Source organism: Microcaecilia unicolor, chromosome 1, assembly GCF_901765095.1.
Source record: "Microcaecilia unicolor chromosome 1, aMicUni1.1, whole genome shotgun sequence".
Lineage (NCBI taxonomy): Eukaryota > Metazoa > Chordata > Amphibia > Gymnophiona > Siphonopidae > Microcaecilia > Microcaecilia unicolor.
Window position 1 is genome coordinate 116,195,023 of NC_044031.1, and position 22,449 is coordinate 116,217,471.

At 46.2% G+C, this 22,449-nt stretch overlaps 1 protein-coding gene across 6 annotated transcripts in view; it reads left to right on the forward strand.

Moving 5' to 3' along the window:
- Positions 1 to 3,405: 3,405 nt before the first annotated feature.
- NSUN6 (NOP2/Sun RNA methyltransferase 6) overlaps positions 3,406 to 22,449 on the forward strand; it is a 104,830-nt gene continuing 85,786 nt past the window's right edge. For 2 of the 6 annotated variants that reach the window (XM_030189924.1, XM_030189929.1), the window contains exons 1-2: positions 3,520 to 4,229; positions 11,746 to 11,859. In XM_030189924.1, the coding sequence (XP_030045784.1) occupies positions 11,782 to 11,859 (78 nt within the window). In that variant the 5' untranslated portion in view covers positions 3,520 to 4,229; positions 11,746 to 11,781. Of the gene's footprint in view, positions 3,475 to 3,519; positions 4,239 to 11,745; positions 11,860 to 22,449 lie in introns of those variants that run through there. The other 4 variants (XM_030189926.1, XM_030189925.1, XM_030189927.1 and 1 more) reach the window with 4 other exon arrangements.

Below are 22,449 nucleotides of genomic sequence, written 5' to 3' on the forward strand. Positions count from 1 at the left end.
ACCCCCCAGCACTTCCGCAGCCTGGGCAACAGCCCTAGACGCACTCTCAACCGGCGCTCGCAATAGCGGGGGAGAGACATGCTGCGCATCCAAAATGGCGTCCGGCGCGAAACTCCGCGAAGGAGCCGCGCGGGAAGAACGGCGCTTAACTTTAGCCGCTTGTGCCGTCGCCCAAATTAAGGGCGTTCATGGCATTAATGTCTCCAACCTCAAGGGCGGCCCACGAAGAAGCCGTCCGAGCCGCGTGGCCGGCCAAGATGGCGGAGGCGAGGAGTGGGGGATGGGCGTTTATGGCGGGAAAAAACCGCCACGCCGGAGGAACGACCGGGACATTCATCGGTCACTAAACTGTCACCCATCAAGGGCGAATCAGGTTGTAAAACCCCCGCATCCCCTCTAGAAGCGCTCCAGCGATCCGGGGAGCGACCCTTTGCGCCCTCGCCCTCCGACGCCATTGCCACGAGGAGAAGAATCGGGGAACCCCCTGCCCGCTATAAAAAGGTAAAATTACCTGCTTGCCGCTCCGAGCTGTAACGAACTGGTGTCCCAGTGAGTAGCTGCAATGAACGTTTAAAGAAACGTCGAATTAAACGCCTTTAAAGACGTTCAAATTTTTTTTTTTTTTTTTTTTTTTTTTTTAAACGGAGCCAGCGGGAGGGGGGAGAAAAGGAGGGACCTGGCACCACCAGGTTTGCACTTGCTCAAAAGAGCCCTCAACCCCAGGCCTCAACAAAACCTAAGGATTAGGCTTGGAGGCCTAGCCAGAGCTGCTGCTGTGTGTGACCACCACCTGCTGAGATAGAGAACATACTGAGGAGTTTCCGGCAGCACATGACCACATATAGGGAGGCAAAAGTTTGCTCTCTATCTCCACCTGCTGGTAGATGGACACAACCCACCAGTCTATGGATTGATCAGCTTGATGATATGGAAACATCTGTTGTATCTAATTATTATGGCATGATATGGTACCAGTAACAGTACTATGAATGCTTAGGATTAAAGAGCACTTTCACCTCCAGAAAAACAAAAAATAATAATGCCAGAGCCAGTGGTGGGAGGCGGGACTGGTGGTTTGGAGGCGGGGATAGTGCTGGGCAGACTTATATGGTCTGTGCCAGAACCGGTGGTGGGAGGCGGGGATAGTGCTGGGCAGACTTATACGGTCTGTGCCCGGAAAAGGACAGGTACAAATCAAGGTAAGGTATACACAAAAAGTAGCACATGTGAGTTTATCTTGTTGGGCAGACTGGATGGACCGTGCAGGTCTTTTTCTGCCGTCATCTACTATGTTATTATGTAATTGTTTTTAAACTGCTGCAGACCAGATACAGGATGCTTGGAAATGTATTTGGCTGAACATTGTGTATAGCTTTTATTTGCAAACTAAGGCATATTTTTAATCAAATACACTCAACGGGGAGGCAGAAAAAGAATAGGACATGAAATGTTTAATATTTCCATATGAAGGTAAAGAATTCAGAACACACACACACACTCTCTCTATATATATCACAAACACTCTCTCTCAATCTCTCACACTCCCCCCCTCCAGGTCTGGCCCCACAGATCCCCCTCCGTGCATGTTGACCCACCCCCCTCCCAAATCGCCAAGCCCACACCTGCCCCTCTGTTGCACACACACACGTCTGTCACATACGCACACAAACTTCCTTGAAATGCCTACACCCATGCTGCTACCCTCCCCACCCGACTGGCCCCGCTGATTCCCCTCTGTGCACGTCGCTCCTCCTCCTCAAAAACTGCCTACCCCGCAACCCTACCTCTCTCTGTCTCACAGACACATTCTCTGACACACACACTCTGTCGGTATCTCACACACACAGCAAAACTCTCTCTCACACAGCCACGCTGTGTCTCTCTGACTGTGACACACACACAATCAATCGACATTCTGTCTTTCTCTCTCCCACACACACACACTGTCACAGTCTATCTCTCTCTCACACACTCACACACACACACACACACACACATACACTCTCACATTCACTCTCTCTCTCTCACACACAGTCACTGTCAAACACACAAACATACACACTCAAAGGAAAACCTTGCTAGCGCCTGTTTCATTTCTCACCGAAACGGGCCTTTTTTACTTATATATATATATATATATATATATATAATGTTTTTAAAACTTACAGAAGTTCAAACATATAACTTTTGCAGACTGTTTATGGAGAGATGACATGAAAAATCAGCCATTCTCAACATTTTGGATCTGAGACTTTAGTCATTTCCCAAAGACAGGCCCGTATCAGAATACATTCATGGCATAGCCATGGAGGGCCTTGGGAGCCTGCCCCCCCTACTTTGGGCTCAGGCACCCTCCAAATCTGCAGCATCTGTTTAATGGCTAGCTGGGATGCCAAAGCCCTGCCCACCATAGAAATTCATTGCAGAGCTTCTCCCCTCCTCTTCTTGCTACTGCTGCTGCAGGAAACAGGAAGTTGGCAGGGTATCTGCAGCTGCCACACCAGGACTCCTCATGCATACCCAATTTGAGAAGAACTGATCATGCTCGGGGAGTCCCGTAATTGGCGGCTGAAGGTACACCGCCAACTTCCTGTTTCCTGCATCAGCAAGAGGAGCAAAATTTCTTTGGCTGGCGGGACCTCTGCATCCCTGCCAAAGGTATTTTTAACGTGCCTGGGGGAGAGAGAGAATGGTTTGCCCCCTCCCAAAAAATCAGAGGGCTGGCTACACCCCTGGAATATATGTGAAACATAAAAGCATTCCAACCACAGTCTCACAGGAAGAGGGGGAGGGGATGGGTGGGGAGTTAGGTGAGAAACAGGGAAAGATGAATGAGTGCTCAGAGGGTGACAAAGACAAAGCTACCTCCAAAGCCTGATGGAAAACTCACATCCTCTTCATCCTTCTCCTTCCTGGGACTAGAACAGCCTCCCCATTGGCTGGGTCCTACCAAAGTCTCTGTACTGGAAGGGGGGGGGGGGGACTGGACAGCTATAGAGGGCTACCCCCTTTCATCCTTCTGGCTTTGACACAGTTACTTTATAAATCTATAGAAGCCTGAAAAATCTAGTTGGCAGTCCTCGCCTCCTGACACCTAAGCACATCTGACAGACCCCTCTACACTTTTGGGCCCTAGATACATGCAAATCCCCAGCCCCAATTCTGCGTCTCTCCCTCATTTTCAAACTCCTCACCCTCACGTCCCCCTTCCAACTCGTCTTTAAGGCGGTCTTTTACTAAAGCTTAGCTCGAGTTATCTGCAGCAGAGCCCATTTTTTTTATTCCTATGGGCACTGCTGCAAATAGCTCGAGAAAAGTAAAAGAACCCCCTAAGATCAACCCTACCAGCAACAGGCTCCACGGTGTTCCTTCCTTTCCTTTTCCGAGCGGAATAATCCCGCCCTCCTCTGACGCAACTTCCTCTGACGACTGAGAAGGAAAGCAGTGGGTCTGTGGTGGATGTGACGTCGTCGGGTAAGATTTGGAGAGGGGGGAGTGAGAGTGAAAGAGGGATGCCCATTGCTTGGTCGGCGTCGAGGGGGAGACGTGCTGGACCGGGAAGAGATGACAAGGTCATAGGGAGGGGAGGGTCCTGTCCTGTTCTTGGAGGAAGGGTACTCGGCGTTTGACTCGGTATCTGCATTTTTTTCTCCAAATCCCCTCTCCCTCATTTCAGGTGTTGGAGTTCGGTCATCGTCCTAGTGATCAATCCTTTTAGCATAGGTTATCTTGTGCTGGTTGTGCCAATGGACTATAAAGCAATACCTATTATGTTTTCAAGTCTGAAAGGAAAGGACCTGAACCAGCATATGAGCAACATGTAGGAGCAATGAGGACTAGATTTGATACCGACTTGGTTGCGGTTTCTAACTTATAACAATTATGTAGTCTTTAATTTTTAATAAGTGCATTCAATGGATGAACTGCATATGAACACAACACATGCAAAGTCATCCCAGAGAAAAAGTGAATGGTGACATTTAGAGTGGACAAATGGCGATTGCAGAGTTTGTTTGTTTGTTTTTTTTGTCCCTAGCGTAATAAGTAGAAATAAATCAAAATCGAGAAAAGAAAATAAGTTGATTTTATTGGACTCAATACGTCTTTTGATTGGATTTCAAAGGTAACCCTCCTTCAATCAGAAATAAACAAATATTGACATATGAAACTATATAAGTGCATCACAACACAAAAGAATTCCGGTGACAGTCTCGTAGGAAGAGAGAGGGGTAAGTTAGGTGAGATTGTAAGCTCTTTTAAGCAGGTACTGTCTTCATGTTCAATTGTAAAGCGCTGCATATGACTGGTAGCGCTATAGAAGTGATTTATAGTAGTAGTAGTAGAAACTACTCCCCTTCCCGTGCACTCCGTTCCATGGATAAATCCTTCTTATCTGTTCCCTTCTCTACTACTGCCAACTCCAGACTTTGCGCCTTCTGCCTCGCTGCACCCTACGCCTGGAATAAACTTCCTGAGCCCCTACGTCTTGCCCCATCCTTGACCATCTTTAAATCTAGATTGAAAGCCCACCTCTTTAACATTGCTTTTGACTTGTAACCACTTGCAACCACTCGCCTCCACCTACCCTCCTCTCCTCTTTCCTCTACACATTAATTGATTTACTTTCTTTATTTTTTGTCTATTAGATTGTAAGCTCTTTGAGCAGGGACTGTCTTCTATGTTTGTGCAGCGCTGCGTACGATCTGTAGCGTTATAAAAATGCTAAATAGTAGTAGTAGTAGTAGTAACTGGGTGGATGAGAGACAGGGAGAGATGGATGGTAGATAAGAGGGTGACAAAAGCAGAATTTTATGGTTTTTAATGGGGTAGGAAACCCAGATCTTTGTTGAGTCCTGGCTGGTGGGTGTCAAAATATTTCATCATTTTGACTTCAAAGTTCTCACATTCCTGGATTGTCTTAAAATTTCCTTTTAGTATTCTTAACCAATAAGATAACTTTTCTTTTTATTTCCATTTTGCTCACACCTTTTTCAGTGGTAGTTCAAGGTGAGTTGCATTCAGGTACACTGGCTATTTCTCTGTCCCAGGGGGGCTCACAATCTAAGTTTGTACCTGAGGCATTGGAGGGTTATGTGACTTGCCCAAGATCAAAAGGAGCAGCAGTGGGATTTGAACTGGCCACCTCTGGATTGCAAGACCGGTGCTCTAACCACTAGGCCACTCCTCTACTCCACTTATTGATACAGTGTTCTGGTTTTGTGAATTTCTGTCCCACAGAGGTGGCATCCTGGTTGGCATTGGAATGTTACAGATTGTATCTATATAAACTGAGCCTCTTCTTTAGCATCTGGCTTGTTTCATATAGCACCCTTCTTCACACTTTTTTGCATTGAATGATTATATACCACATTTGAGGATGAGCATATAAATGATTATTATTATTTGTTACATTTGTATCCCACATTTTCCCACCTATTTGCAGACTCAATGTGGCTTACATTGTACCATAGAGGCGTTCGCCATCTCCGGTATAGAAACAAATACAGGAGTTGATGTAGTCGAATAAGGTTCATGTGTTATAGACACGTTAGGGAATTATAGAGAGGAAGAGTTATGTAGAGTCTGTTGCAATCTTTGGTTTCGTTGTGTTGCGGAGTTTAGGCACTTAAATTGGGTTGATGGGGTATGCCTTTTTGAACAGGTAGGTTTTTAGTGATTTCCGGAAGTTTAGGTGGTCGTACGTTGTTTTCACTGCTTTTGGTAGTGTGTTCCACAGTTGTGTGCTTATATAGGAGAAATTGGACCCATAAGTTGATTTGTATTTGAGACCTTTGCAGATTGGTTAGTGGAGATTAGATACGTTTGTGTTGATCTGATTGCGTTTCTTGATGGTAGGTCTATGAGGTCTGTCATATAAACCGGGGCTTTGCCGTAGATAATTTTATGGACCAGGGTGCAGATTTTGAAAGCAATACGTTCTTTGATTGGTAGCCAGTGTAGTTTTTCTTGGAGGGGTTTGGCGCTTTTGAATTGCGTTTTAACAAATATAAGCCTGGCTGCTGTGTTTTGGCCGGTCTGTAGTTTCTTTGAGTTGTTCTTTGCATCCCGTGTAAATTCCATCGCAGTAGTCTGTATGGCTTAGTACCATTGATTGTATCAAGGTGCAAAATGTTTCCCTCGGGAAGAATGGTTTCACATGTTTGAGTTTCCACATTGAGTGGAACATTTTCTTAGTTCTAGAGTTAACTTGGCTGTCATTTGTTAGGTTACGGTCGATAGTAACGCCGAGGATTTTCAGGCTGTCTGATATAGGGAGGGTGTAGTCTGGGGTGTTTATAATTGTGGGTTTGTTTGTATTGTATTGGGATGAGATGATAAGACAGTGTGTTTGTCTGTGTTGAGTTTTAGTTGGAATGCGTTTGCCCATGAGTTCATGATGTTTAGGCTGAGCTTGATTTCATTGGTGATTTCTTTAATGTGTTCATAAGGTATGTATATTGTGATGATATCTGCAAAGATGAATGGGTTGAGGCCTTGATTGGATAAGGACTTGGCTAGTGATGTCATCGTTAGGTTGAAGAGGGCTGGTGATAGTGGTGATCCTTGAGGTACTCCACAATCGGCTTTCCACGGTGATGATATATTTGAGTTAGATTTCACTTGGTATGTTCAAGTGGTTAGGAGGCCCTTGATCCAGCTTAGTATGTTTCCACCAATAAAGTAGTAGTCTAGGAGTCTTTATGCTAAATGTTTTTCCTATGTGAGTAATTGTAGGATCCTGTGAGATGTGTTGGCACAGTTTGCAGCTAGGCAAATTGCAGGGACGTGTGCCATTCTCTTCTATTTGAACTTGTATTGGGAGTTTGCTTTTCACTAATTTTTGTTTCAAATTAGGTGGCTGCCAGAAGACCAGCACTGGTGGGCTGGGAATATCTGTTCCTAGCGTATAAACACTTAGACCCGGTCCAAGTGCTTAATACTACTCTTTAATTTGTCAGTTTGGCTCAGTACATCTTCCAGTTTCACCAAGATTTCTTTCAGTTCCTCTGCATCATCACCCTTGAAAATCATTTCCTGTACAGGCTGATCTCTTACATCTTCTTCAGTAAAGATTGAAGCAAAGAATTCATTCAGTTTATCCATTATAGTACCCCTTTTGCTCGTTCGTGATCTAACGGTCCAACAGATTCCCTCTCAGGCTTTCTGCTATTGATGTACCCTAAAAAAGGTTGTTACTGTGAGTTTTAGCCTCTGTGGCAAGTTTCTCTTCATATTCTCTTTTAGCCTTCTTTATTAATGCTTTGCATTTGACTTGCCAGTTCTTATGTTACTTATTTTCATCATTTGGGTCCTTTTTCCATTCTTTGAAGGACAATCTTTTAGCTGTAATAGTCTCTTTCACATCACCTTTTAAAAATGTTGGCTGTTGTTTTCTCTTCTGTCCACCTTTGCAAATTCATGGAATGCATCTGGTCTGGGCTTCCAAGATGGTATTTTTGAATAATGTCCACATCTGATTTAGCGTCCTAACCTTAGCAGCCGATCCTTTTAGCTTCTTTTTAACCATTTTCCTCATTTTATTATAGTCGCCCTTTTGAAAATTAAATGCAGCTACAGTAGTTTTCCTTTGTGAGTTAATTCCAGATAGTAACTCAAACTTGATCATGTTATGATTACTGTTTCCCAGGGGACCCAACATTGCAACCTCTCACACTATGCCCTGCACCCCACCAAGGACCAGATCCAAAATGGCTCCCCCTCTTGTCTGTTCCTGGCCAGTTGCTACAAGAAGCAGTCGTTTATTACATCTAGAAATTTTATCTCCCTGGCATTCCCTAACATTTATCCAGTCAATATTGGGGTAATTGAAATCAACAAAATTCAAAAATTCTACCTCATATACAACCTGTTTGGGGGCAACTATGGCAGGCAAAACATGAAAAAAGTGGAGAAAAAAAGACTTCAGAAAATTCAGAAACTCCTCGTTCTTAAAGGACACGCCTTTGGTATAATGAGGGAACCGTTGCAATCATATGTCTTCACAAAAAAACTCCACTATATAGACTTTAATACATGAAATCAAGGACAGCTTTATGGAGCAACTGGTGCAGGAGCCGACGAGAGAGGGAAAAATTCTAGACTTGGTCCTTAGTGGAGCGCATGATCTGGTGAGGGACGTTATGGTACTGGGGCCGCTTGATAACAGTGAACATAATATGATCAGTTTTGACATCGACCTTGAAGTAACTGTACACAGAAAGTCAAGTACGTTAGTGTTTAACTTTAAAAAAGGAGACTATGATAAAATGAGAAGAACGGTAAAAAAAAAACTTAGGGGGGCAACTGAGAGAGTAAAAACTGTACAACAGGCGTGGACGCTGTTCAAAAATACCATCCTGGAGGCCCAGGCCATACATATTCCGCAAATTAGAAAGAAAGACGGAAGTCCAAAAGACACCCGGCCTGGTTTGAAAAGTGAGGTGAAGGAAGCTATTAGGGCTAAAAGAAACGCCTTCAGAAAATGGAAGAAGGAACCGTCTGAAAATAACAAGAAACAGCATAAGGAGTGTCAAAGCAAATGCAAGGCGCAGATTAAGAAGGCCAAGAGGGAGTATGAAAAAAAGATAGCATTAGAGGCAAAAAAAACATAGTAAACATTTTTTTCGGTATATTAAAAGCAGGAAGCCGGCAAAAGAATCGGTTGGGCCGCTGGATGACCGAGGGGTAAAAGGGGCGATCAAGGAAGACAAAGATGTAGTGGAGAGACTGAATGAATTCTTTGCTTCGGTCTTCACCGAGGAAGATTTGGGTGGGATACCGGTGTCAGAAATGGTATTTCAAGCGGACGAGTCGGAGAAACTTACTGACTTCACGGTAAACCTGGAGGACGTAATGGGTCAGTTCGGCAAACTGAAGAGTAGCAAATCTCCTGGACCGGATGGTATTCATCCTAGAGTACTGATAGAACTGAAAAACGAGCTTGCGGAGCTACTGCTAGTGATATGCAACTTATCCTTAAAATTGAGCGTGGTACCGGAAGATTGGAGGGTGGCCAATGTAACGCCCATTTTTTAAAAAGGCTCCAGGGGAGATCCGGGAAATTATAGACCGGTGAGTCTGACGTCGGTGCCTGGGAAAATGGTAGAGGCTATTATTAAAAACAAAATTACAGAGCACATCCGAGGACATGGATTACTGAGACCAAGTCAGCATGGCTTTTGTGTGGGGAAATCTTGCCTGACCAATTTACTTCAATTCTTTGAAGGAGTGAACAAACATGTGGACAAGGGGAGTCGGTTGATATTGTGTATCTGGATTTTCAAAGGCGTTTGACAAGGTACCTCATGAAAGGCTACAGAGGAAATTGGAGGGTCATGGGATAGGAGGAAATGTCCTATTGTGGATTAAAAAACTGGTTGAAGGATAGGAAACAGAGAGTGGGGTTAAATGGGCAGTATTCACAATGGAGAAGGGTAGTTAGTGGGGTTCCTCAAGGGTCCGTGCTAGGACCGCTGCTTTTTAATATATTTATAAATGATTTAGAGATGGGAGTAACTAGCGAGGTAATTAAATTTGCTGATGACACAAAGTTATTCAAAGTCGTTAAATCACGACAGGATTGTGAAAAATTACAAGAGGACCTTACAAGACTGGGAGACTGGGCGGCTAAATGGCAGATGATGTTTAATGTGAGCAAGTGCAAGGTGATGCATGTGGGAAAAAAAGAACCTGAATTATAGCTACTTCATGCAAGGTTCCACGTTAGGAGTTACGGACCAAGAAAGGGATCTGGGTGTCGTCGTCGATAACACACTGAAACCTTCTGCTCAGTGTGCTGCTGCGGCTAAGAAAGCGAATAGAATGTTGGGTATTATTAGGAAAGGTATGGAAAACAGGTGTGAGGATGTTATAATGCCGTTGTATCGCTCCATGGTGCGACCGCACCTTGAGTATTGTGTTCAGTTCTGGTCGCCACATCTCAAGAAGGATATAGTAGAATTGGAAAAGGTGCAGCGAAGGGCAACTAAAATGATAGCGGGGATGGGACGACTTCCCTATGAAGAAAGACTAAGGAGGCTAGGGCTATACAGCTTGGAGAAGAGACGGCTGAGGGGAGACATGATAGAGGTAGATAAAATAATAAGTGGAGTGGAACAGGTGGATGTGAAGCTTCTGTTCACGCTTTCCAAAAATACTAGGACTAGGGGGCATGCGATGAAACTAGTGTAGTAAATTTAAAACAAATCGGAGAAAATTTTTCTTCACCCAACGTGTAATTAAACTCTGGAATTCGTTGCCGGAGAAAGTGGTGAAGGCGGTTAGCTTAGCAGAGTTTAAAAAGGGGTTGGACGGTTTTCTAAAGGACAAGTCCATAAACCGCTACTAAACGGACTTGGAAAAATCCAAAATTCCAGGAATAACATGTATAGAATGTTTGTACGTTTGGGAAGCTTGCCAGGTGCCCTTGGCCTGGATTGGCCGCTGTCGTGGACAGGATGCTGGGCTCGATGGACCCTTGGTCTTTTCCCAGTATGGCATTACTTATGTACTTATGTACTGCCATGTGCCACCACAAACACTTGTAACGAAGACTCAAAATTCACATTTATCAAAACTTGGAAAGAGTACTTAACTCAATTAATGATGACTTCAACAGTCATAGTCAAGTCCAGCCTCGTATATCGTACTCTTAAAGTCCATCAGATCCCAACAGGGAAGCCCTGTTTTGCTATTACATAGCTGCTTCAGGGGAATTCTTTCTTTTAATCCAAGCATATAATATCACTCTCTGTCTCCACCAACAATGACCAGCTCTCTTCCCCTATTGTCCTTTGACCCATAGACATATGCTTACTAAAATCTTAATGATGGTAATAAACTGCAGCAGCAACATGAGGTTGTAAAGACAAATGGGGCTGTTCTTACATGTTCCTTTTCCAGAGCCCTGACTGCCATATAGGAGCCAAGAGGGGGTGAGACTTGGGAGAGGAATGTACATTGACAGCTTGCATGTCCTTAAGTACCATGCTTCTGGTCTGTACTTCAGTAAGCCCATGTCTGCAGGGCAAGGGACAGTGGGAGAGGAGAGAAATTGCGCATGACTGCTGTCAGTCTCCCCGCTTATTTTAGTGTGAGGCATGAGATCCTTGCTCTGCCATAGCTCCCAGCTGCTTTATGTGTTTGTCAAGTTGTACATGTGTGAACACATTCATGCCTGTGGACAGATAAATAAATGGACAAAATCCTCAACAACAGCTGTTCACTTGTAAAATGTGCCAATCTTGCTGCACCATATGCCTGGAATAGACTTCCTGAGCCAGTACGTCATGCTCCATCTCTGGCCGTCTTCAAATCTAAGCTAAAAGCCCACCTTTTGGATGCTGCTTTTAACTCCTAACCCTTATTCACTTGTTCAGAACCCTTATTTTATCATCCTCTCTTTAATATTCCCTTATCTCTTATTTGTCCTGTTTGTCTGTCCTAAGTAGATTGTAAGCTTTGTCGAGCAGGGACTGTCTCTTCATGTTCAAGTGTACAGCGCTGTGTATGTCTAGCAGCGCTTTAGAAATGATAAGTAGTAGTAGAAAAATTTGCTGTAAGCATTGCACAAAGGTGTGGGTGGCTGTGTGTTGGAAATGGCCAAGCCGTGTCTATATTTTAGGACAGTCCCTTTTGAATGTAAATGTCCCCAGGTGTGATGATCACTGTCCATTGGAATATTACAGTAATTACTCTATCATGATTAGGACAAATGGTTGAACTTCAGTTTCTTATTTGTTTCAGCTGCTTTCTTGAAGAACATAAGGAGATCTTTGAAAAATGTCTGTGTTTCCAAAAATTCTGTTGAAAGCTGAGGTAGAAGATTACTTGAGGAATACCGTCTTTAAAAACAAAGAGGTGTGTAGTAGCTGTGCAGTAGGTTCTCTTTTCTTTCCTTTACTACACAGTTTGTTTTTTTAAACAGGGATTGTCTTGAGATAGTAGTGGGCATGAACTTCACATGCAAGACATGGTATGTTGGATATGTTCATCAGTCTTTCATATTTACTACACTGCACTATGCCAAAGGGAAGTTTCCTTCTGGAGCTTACAGCGTGTAATATGTTCAGACAGCATATTGGAGTGTTCTTGAAAAATTCTTTAGTCAAGCCAGTGGTGTCCAGTACAGTTGCAAAAATGTTTGTGTTTGGGTCTCTGACTGTTGTTTTCGGTACTTGAGGATCTTCTCTTTTTCTATATGTTGTCTGGAATAATTATTTGTACTGATACTTATTAACAATGCAATTTCTGTGTTTTTCTGCCCTCCACAATGCTCATTTATCTTGCTTAGAGCATTTCATTCATTAGAATGGGAATGTCCCAGGTGATGCAAACTTCTTCACCCTGCAGCTCTATCAGGATTCTGATCCCAATGTGTTTCTAGCGTAGTGATATTATGATATTTATTTATTTAGATTTTGCTCACACCTTTTTCAGTAGTAGATCAAGTAGCTCAGGTTCTAGCGTGTTAGCCATCCTTTCTTTGTGCCTTTCTCTATACAGGCCTTTTAAAATCAGTACCTGTGATGAGATGTGTAATCTGTTTTTCAGTTTTGTGCTACAGAATTTTGTTTCTCTGTTTCTACCAGTTTTTTTGGTATGCTGTGTGTGAACCATCTTACCTGTAGTCCACTCTCATTTCCTACAGTTACCAATCTCTTATATTCATGGCTTAATTTGTAGACAAAAAATGTGATGGTGGGGCCAGGGTCAGGGCTATTGCTCTCAAAAAAACAAAACAAAAAGCATAGACACTATTTTTACACTCTTTCTCCTCTTTGTCCTCATGAAGCACTTGTGGATGTAAGCTGAGGGTTGATTGAGCACTGCTTAGGGCTGGGAATAAAGATCACTGGGGTGAGGAAGGTAGAGGTTCTTTCCCTAACCTTCTTATCTGTGCCCTTCTGATCCTGAGTCCCTCTGATTCCTGGTGGTTTTCAGTGCCCCCCCCCCCCCCCTCAAGAAAAAGCCTCTTGATGATCACTAATTCCCCATCTCTGGAAAAATTGTCCTTTCCTGCAACACTTCTCCATCCTTGACCAGTAAGGCACAGGCCTCCTCTTCCAGATGGAGTCAGCTGGCTCTTCACTGCCTGGGTGATAGAAGTAGACTGATTATACTGCCTGCTCTCCTAAGTATGTTCAGATGGGTGGGATGGGAGGAGGGATGTCCTGGTATTAAAAAAAAAAATAAACACACAACCATCCTGGTTACTAGCATGATAGATAAAGCCAGCTGCAAGGGATTGAGGCTGGATTGGGAAGGGCCAGTATTTTGTTTCTGGTCTGACAAGTTAGAGGTTTTTTTGGAGAGTGGAATCTGACGAGTATGTGCATGTATTGGTGAATAAAACTGTTGTGAATTGAATGGGAAAGTTTGTGATGTGCATTCTGGTCGCCGCATCGCAAGAAAGATATAGTGGAACTGGAAAAGGTGCAGCACAGGGCGACTAAAATGATAGCAGGGATGGAACGACTTCCCTATGAAGAAAGACTAAGGAGGCTAGGGCTTTTCAGCTTGGAGAAGAGACAGCTGAGGGGAGACATGATAGAGGTATATAAAATAATGAGTGGAGTGGAACAGGTGGATGTGAAGCGTCTGTTCACGCTTTTTAAAAATACTAAGACTAGGGGGCATGCGATGAAACTACAGTGTAGTAAATTTAAAACAAATCGGAGAAAATTTTTCTTCACCCGACACGTAACTAAACTCTGGAATTCATTGCCGGAGAATGTGGTGAAGGCGGTTAGCTTGGCAGAGTTTAAAAAGTGGTTAGACGGTTTCCTAAAGGACAAGTCCATAAACCGCTACTAAATGGACTTGGGAAAAATCCACAATTCCAGGAATAACGTATAGAATGTTTGTACGTTTGGGAAGCTTGCCAGGTGCCCTTGGCCTGGATTGGCCGCTGTCGTAGACAGGATGCTGGGCTCGATGGTCCCTTGGTCTTTTCCCAGTGTGGCATTACTTATGTACTTATGACTGTGTTATAAAAGCTTGCAGTAGAACTGCTTCAGTGAACTGTAGGAGTTTTGAAATTTGCAGTCTACTGATCATGCTTTGTCAGATGAGTTAACCCTGCAAGATCCTCCCATTGTGAGGATAGGTATCACCAAGGGTGCTGGATGGGTCTGAAAACATATTTTACATCAAAGGCTTGCTCCTGAAAACTTAGTCATGTTGTCTCTATCACTGAATTGATTTTTGGCGTTCCCTTCACCTCCTTTCAACTACTCATATTCCATGTATATTTCATTCTTTCTTGAACTCTACTGTTTTTTTTCTCCAACACCTTCATGTATTGGATTATCTGCTTCATGTTCAGGCCTTGTGTATAGAACAGTTCTATTTTATCCCCAAAAGATGGGGAGCTTTTTGCTTAAGTCTGGACCTCAAGAACTTCAGCAAGTTTATAGCTTGCAATATATTTTAAGAGGGAGTCATTGCAGTGTTTCCTAAAAGGTAAGACTAAGTATGGCCCACTCTCAAGCTCTTATGGGTGAAGGGGGGCACCTACATGTGGGTACAGTGGGTTTCGGGTGGGTTTTGGAGGGCTCGCATTTACCACCACAAGTGTAACAGGTAGGGGGGGAATGGGCCTGGGTCCGCCTGCCTGAAGTGCACTGCACCCACTGAAAACTGCTCCAGGGACCTGCAAAGTGCTGTGATGGAGCTGGGTATGACATTCAAGGCTGGCATAGAGGCTGGCAAAAAATGTAAAAAAAAATTTTGGGGGGGTGGGAGGGGGTTGTGACCACTGGGGGAGTAAGGGGAGGTCATCCCTGATTCCCTCCAGTGGTCATCTGGTCAGTTCGGGCACCTTTTCAAGGCTTGGTCTTAAAAAAATTTGGACCAAGTGCTAAATGCTCGTCAGGGATGCCCTTTTTTTTTCCATTATCAGCCAAGGACGCCCATCTCTTAAGCACGCCCTCGTTCCGCCTTTGGTATGCTGCCGACATGCCCCCGGGAACTTTGGTAGCCCCCGCGACAGAAAGCAGTTGAGGACGCCCAAAATCGGCTTTCGATGCTGATTTAGGCGACCCTGAGAGAAGGACGCCTATCTCCCGATTTGTGTCGGAAGATGGGCATCCTCTTTCAAAAATGCCCCTGAAAGTATAGTAAGAATGCCCCCCCCGGAACCGCAAAAGGACGTCCTTAAAACATATCAACGTCCTTTGGCGGTTCTACGAAAAAGACGTCCTTATTACTATACTTTGGACTTCTTTGATGTACCTGGTTGTTCCGTAAGTACAGTGCATGTAGTTGCGGACATCCAGATATGGAAAATATAAAGAACCTTCTCATCCTACTTCTCCCCAAAGATGACAGAGGCTACCCATGGCGGAGTTGGCTCATGACCCCGATAGTGCACCCACAAACAGGGTCAGAGGAGAACTACAACAGTAGACATAGGACCACCCACGGCATCATCGAGCGCACCTTCGGACAACTTAAGAACAGGTTCCAGTGTCTGGACTGTTCTGGAGGGGAGCTCCTGTACAGCCCTCAAAAGGTGGCAAAGATATTCCTGGCCTGCTGCATGCTACATAATTTGGCAATGCGCAGAGGACAGGCCCTCCCAGAAGAGCCACAGCCAACACAGCAGCAGGCCCCAGATGAATAGGATGAAGAGCCCCCTCCACCTTCCACCCACAGAGCAGAGCGCACACCAGCTGGGGTCAGAGCCAGGCAAAGACTGATCGAGACAAGTTTTGTGTGAGAGTAAGTTGACATTTATTTCTATGACATAGTATTTACACACCACCACCCCCCTCCCACCATAATCACCCGCGCAGTGCATATTCCCCTCCCTCCAACTCTCACCCCCAACCCCATCATGTCCCATCACTTTCCCTGCCTCCTCCCCTGGCCCCGCCCCTCCTACCTCTCCCACCGTGTTCCTTTGCAGCTGGTGCTGCAGGGGAACTCTGTTGAGAGCCCTCTGATGAGCTTCCACTCTCCTCCTCTGTGTCCACCAGACAGCCTGCTGCCTCGGCTGCCCTGTGGAAGTCTGGCCACCTTGCGGTCAGTGGCTTGCCCTGCAACCTGGGCACAGGACCCAGAAGGGGAGCTGGTGTGGTGGCTGCTGGACCAGTGGCTGGGGAGGCTGAGGATCTCAAGCTCCTCTTCTTAGCGGGTGGTTGCTGTGCAGTGGTGGAAGTAGACGTCACTTGTTGCTGCATCAGGGCTGTACTAGGTGCTTTCAGGTCACGGTGTAGGCCCTCGATGCTGTGCTTCAGCCATTGGAGCTGCTGTACCACATCACGTTGGGCCTGTACCGCTTCCCTTTGCACCTGGAGCGCTTCCCGTTGCAGCTCCAATTTCTGGCACCGGTACTCTTCCATCTGCACATTTTGGGCCAGCAATTGTGTGGTGAACCGCAGTAGCTGCCTCCTCTGGCTGGATTGCCTCTGCTGAGGAGGTGCCCCCCCTTCTGCATCTTCTGCTTCTTCACCACCATCGGCAAAGGCTGCGGGAGGTGGAGGGAGAGCCTCTGCTGCGGGTGGTGGAGGGAGAGCCTCTGCTGCGGGTGGTGGAGGGAGAGCCTCTGCTGCGGGTGGTGGAGGGAGAGCCTCTGCTGCGGGTGGTGGAGGGAGAGCCTCTGCTGCGGGTGGTGGAGGGAGAACCTCTGCTGCGGGAGGTGGAGGGAGAGCCTCTGCTGCGGGTGGTGGAGGGAGAGCCTCTGCTGCGGGTGGTGGAGGGAGAGCCTCTGCTGCGGGTGGTGGAAGGAGAGCCTCTGCTGCGGGTGGTGGAGGGAGAGCCTCTGCTGCGGGTGGTGGAGGGAGAGCCTCTGCTGCGGGAGGTGGAGGGAGAACCTCTGCTGCTGGTGGTGGAGGGAGAGCCTCTGCTGCGGGTGGTGGAGGGAGAGCCTCTGCTGCGGGTGGTGGAGGGAGAGCCGGCACTGCTGCTGCTGGGTCCTGTGGTCCCACCCCATGGTTCTGTGTGGTTTCTTGTGCAGGCCCACTGGTTTGCTGCTCTGTGTGCTGGGGCTAGTGGCCACTAGGGCCAGCTTCTTCCTCCAACTGGCTGTCATCACCTGCATAGCAAAAAGGGGAGGAAGTGTGTTGGTCAAAATAACCCACTTTTGTTTTTCAGCATTCATATACATAGCCCCACACGCAAAGACGCAGCAAAGAGATGGTGAGGAATGGAATTGGCAGGCAAGCCACAGATGTCATTGTACATGGTACAGAGCAGGAGACAAGGAGACAAGGAGCGCAGTGTACTTCAGAGACTGATGTGCAAGAGAGCCACACAGGCAGGTGGGTAGACATAGAACTGTGGAAGGAGTGCAGAGGACACAGGGGTGTGGGAAGGAGATATGCACAGTTTGGTGATGGGGAAAAGAGGAGGGAGTGGGGAATGCCCCCAAAGCTGTGAAACAGTGGTAACCTAAACACATATTGCTGGAACCCCTCCCCCCACCCCCTCCCTGTGTCATAGTCTGTAATGAATAGTGATTTGAATTGCATGTGGTGGTCTCACCCCTTCCCCTACTGAGGAGCACCACACTGTCCCGCACTTGTGTAAAACAGAGTGTAGTGCAGCACAACAGATACCCCAGCTTCCTAATGGGGAACCTACCTGAGCCCTCAGGCTGTGCTGATGTGTCAAGGGACCCAATGCCATGGATCCCCTCCTGGGACAAGAGCCCATGAATGATTCGCTCAATGGGGATCAAGTTAGCGGTGTCATCTGCTGGGGGGTTGGTACCAGCCTTCCTCCTAACATCACGCCTCAGCTGGCGCCACTTCCGTTTGCAGTCTTCCACATCCCTGCCACAGTGGAAGACCACGTTGAGCCGGTCCCTTACCTCCTCCCATTCTCTCTGCTTCATTGTAGCAGCCAGCCTCTGGCCCGTGGGAGCAAAGAGATGCATGCGCCTCCTCTGGATTTCTTGAACCAGCAGTTCAATTTCTGTGTTGGTGAAATTACCCTTGCAGGTGGGTGGTTGCTTTGGTGCCATTGTACCAATGCGATGCAAAGAATCGAAAATACAGAGAAGGGCGCTTAAATATTCTCTCAAGGACGCCCATGTGAGAATGCGATGGGTATCCCTGAGATGGGCGTCCTAATTTTGATTATCAACAAAATCCCTAAACGTCCCCAGCTGCTTTGGCGATTTGGGCGTCCTAATTTCGATTAAAGGTAGGGAACTATAGGTGTCCCCAGCTGCTCTGTGTTTTGGGCATGGGTGATAATGATAAACGTCCCCAGCTGCTCTTCCCATTTGGAAGTTTGCATTCCCTTTATTGGCGCCTCTTTAAAACGGCTTTCTTTGTGCTTGCACTTTAGAGGTTTTTTTTTTAAATTATTATGGGGTGGCATTTCAAGCGGTTTAGCTTCAGTTATAGTAAACCTTGTTTTTGTCACTGTGTGCTTTTGAACACTTGTTTGTTTTTTGGGGTTTTTGTTTTTGTGTCATCTGTTGGGGGGTTGGCACCAACCTTCCTCCTGACATCATGCCTCAGCCGGTGCTACTTCCGTTTGCAGTCTTCCACATCCCTGTCACAGTGGAAGACTGGTTGAGCTGGTCTCTTACTGCCTCCCTTTCTCTCTACTTCGTTGTAGCAGCCAGCCTCTGGCACGAGGGAGCAAAGAGATGCATCTGCCTCTGGATTTCCTGAACCGGCAGTTCAATTTCAGGGTCGCTGAAATTACCCTTGTGGGTGGGTGGTTGCTTTGGTGCCATTGTACCAATGCGATGCAAAGAATCTTGTACCACAAGTTCAAGGTAAGCTCATACCTCTCAGCCACCTCTTCCATTTCTACTATGTAGGTGCTAAACAAACATTTCTTGCATCTTGCAGGACAGCTGGTCAAGAGGATTGCAAGAGACAGCAGTGGATAGTAATACACTGTACTGTAAGAGCCATGATTGTTTCTACCCAATTCATTGAGGGTCCCAGAAAAGCAAGGCAAATGATCTGCAAAATCCAACGTGGAAAATGAGCCAGCATATCAGTATAATATCCAAAATATTTTATTAAAGATACCGTATATAAGACAGTTGCCCGACACAGGCCGTGTTTCGCCCAAAGAAGGGCTGCATCAGGGGCTATAATAAACAAACATATCAAATTATAGTATCTGAGCATTATAAAAACAAGTAAATGATAAGTAATATTAAAAATACAAATAAAACCAAACATGAAGCATAAAATATGTATAACATAGACATGAATTATTAACAATGAGAATCTTTTTCAATTTAAAAAATGGATAGCAACAACAACATTTAAAACAAATAAAATATATTGATAAATGTATAAATATGAAAATCAAATGAATTAAACCATAACTTACATAAGAAAATCTAACATAAAAAATGTGTGTATATATATATATATATATATATATATATCTAATATAATAAAACGCTCCCTCAACGTTCTGAGGACAACGTTCTGAAGCCATCTGACGTCACTCCCAGGCTGAAGGGTTCGTGGATTCGTGGTGTGAAGCCTTCAAGCCAGCCAGTCGTCTCTGCCCCGCCCTCGCGTCAAACGTCATGACGTCGAGGGCGGAAAAAAAAAACAGCAGCGAAGCGTCAGGGAAGGAGGCGGCGCTCCCGACCTCTAGCCTTCCTTTCGCTGTGTTCCGCCTTCTTCTGACGTCAAGGATGACGTCAAAAGAAGGCGGAACAGAGCGAAGGGAAAGCTAGACGTCGGGAGCGCCGCCTCCTTCCCTGACGCTTCGCTGCCGGAACCGCCACGGAGGTAAATTTAAAATGAAGAAAAAAAACAAAAACGGATGTTGGGGGGAGAGAAGAGGGTGGCCAGTAGTAGTAGTAGTAAGGGCAGGGGAGAAACGATAGCATGGATGCGAAGGGGGGGGGGAAGAGGGCGGCCCAGGCTGGAACATGGGAGAGAGAGGAGCATGGATGCGAGGGGGCGGGGGGTCATGGAAGGGAGAGAGGGGACTTGCTGGAAAAGGATAAATGGAGGGGGCAGGGGACAGAAGAGCATGGATGTGCATGCATTGGGAGGGCAGGGCTCAGGGAGAGAGGGGAATTGCTGGAAAGGGATGAATGGAGGGGGCAGGGGACAGAGGAGCATGGATGGCCATGGATTGGGAGGGCAGGACTCAGGGAGAGGGGAATTGCTGGATAGGGATGAATGGAGGGGACAGATGGGCATGGATGGATAAGGATTGCAGGGCAGGCCTCAGGCAGAGAGGGAAAATGCTGGATAGGGAAAAATGGAGGGGCCAGGTGACAGAGGAGCATGGATGGGCATGGATTGGAAGGGCAGGACTCAGGGAGAGGGGAATTGCTGGATAGGGATGAATGGAGGGGACAGATGGGCATGGATGGATATGGATTGCAGGGCAGGCCTCAGGCAGAGAGGGGAAATGCTGGATAGGGAAAAATGGAGGGGCCAGGTGACAGAGGAGCATGGATGGCCATGGATTGGAAGGGCAGGACTCAGGGAGAGGGGAATTGCTGGATAGGGATGAATGGAGGGGACAGATGGGCATGGATGGATATGGATTGCAGGGCAGGCCTCAGGCAGAGAGGGGAAATGCTGGATAGGGAAAAATGGAGGGGCCAGGTGACAGAGGAGCATGGATGGGCATGGATTGGAAGGACAGGACTCAGGGAGAGGGGAATTGCTGGATAGGGATGAATGGAGGGGACAGATGGGCATGGATGGATATGGATTGCAGGGCAGGCCTCAGGGAGAGAGCGCAATTGCTGGATAGGGAAAAATGGAGGGCCCAGGTGACAGAGGAGCATGGATGGCCATGGATTGGAAGGGCAGGACTCAGGGAGAGGGGAATTGCTGGATAGGGATGAATGGAGGGGACAGATGGGCATGGATGGATATGGATTGCAGGGCAGGCCTCAGGCAGAGAGGGGAAATGCTGGATAGGGAAAAATGGAGGGGCCAGGTGACAGAGGAGCATGGATGGGCATGGATTGGAAGGGCAGGACTCAGGGAGAGGGGAATTGCTGGATAGGGATGAATGGAGGGGACAGATGGGCATGGATGGATATGGATTGTAGGGCAGGCCTCAGGCAGAGAGGGGAAATGCTGGATAGGGATGAATGGAGGGGGCAGGTGACAGAGAAACATGGATAGCCATGGATTGGGAGGGCAGGGCTCAGGGAGAGAGGGGAATTGCTGGAAAAGGATGAATGGAGGGGGCAGGGGACAGATGGCCATGGATTGGGAGGCCACGGCTCACACTCTCTCTCTCATATACAATTTCTTTCTGACTCTCACTCTCACACACTCTGTCTCACACTGTATCACATTCACTCTCTATGTGCCACACAGTCACTCACACACTCGCTTGGTCTCATACACTCACTCTCACAGAGAATCTGTGTCTCACACACACTCTCTCTCTCGCCCACACACACACACTCTCTCTCACACTGTGTCTCACATACACACTTGCACACACTCTTATTCTCACACACACACTCTCTCACAAACACACTCACACCCAGACTCACTCTCTCTCTCACACACTCACACTTTCACTCTGACTCTCAAACAGTCACTCTCACATACACTCTCCCAAACATAAACACTCCGAGGAAAACCTTGCTAGCGCCCGTTTCATTTCAGTCAGAAACGGGCCTTTTTTTACTAGTATATACATAAAATGCACCTCCAACATTCTATGAGGCAAAGTTACCCAGAATTCAAAGTAAAGTTGGTCATGGTGTAGATCACTTTTCCTCAACAAAAAGGAGATAAAAACCCTCACGAAACCGTGAGATATAAGACAAAAAAGTGAGAAGAACGAATGAGGATACCAAAAAATGTATTTATTCATATAAAAAATGACCCGACACGGCCGTGTTTCGGCCCAAAGGCCTGCTTCAGGGGTCTTTTACAACCTAAACAAAACAATGAAAAAATAAAACATGACATTAAAAATAATTATATTATATATGATGGAATGACACATAAACATCGAGAGCTTAATACATTATGAATGAGTATGAAATTGTATAAAAATGGAGATAAAAAAACATGTATGCCATTTGGTAACTCTCTGCTTTTCCTTTGCATTGCGTAAGGCCCTGAGGTTTGTTGGGGTGCTGTTTGCACTTCTGCTCAGTCTGGTTCCTTGCCTTGCTTCTTGTCTGTTTTAGTTAGTCAGTGGGTAGTTAGATTAGGTTGTTGTTTGTTTGCTAGTCCTGTCTCTGGGTTATAGGTTTGTGTTTAGTCTTTGTCTGTTTGTGTCTTTGTGGCTGCTCTGCAGCTTTCAGTTCTGTGTCTTGTTATTCAGTGTTTTATTTCCTGTTTTAGTGGCTGCTTGCAGCTTTCTGTCCTGTCCTTTTAGCTTATCCTTTCCCTGCCTTGCTGCCCCTGTATATTCCTTTCCCCTGTGACCCTCAGTCCCTGTGCAGCCTTGTTGGGATCATGTTCCTTCCCTGTCCTATAAGTCCTGCCGGCAGCCAGGGACTCAACTCCTGGTGAAAGGTGG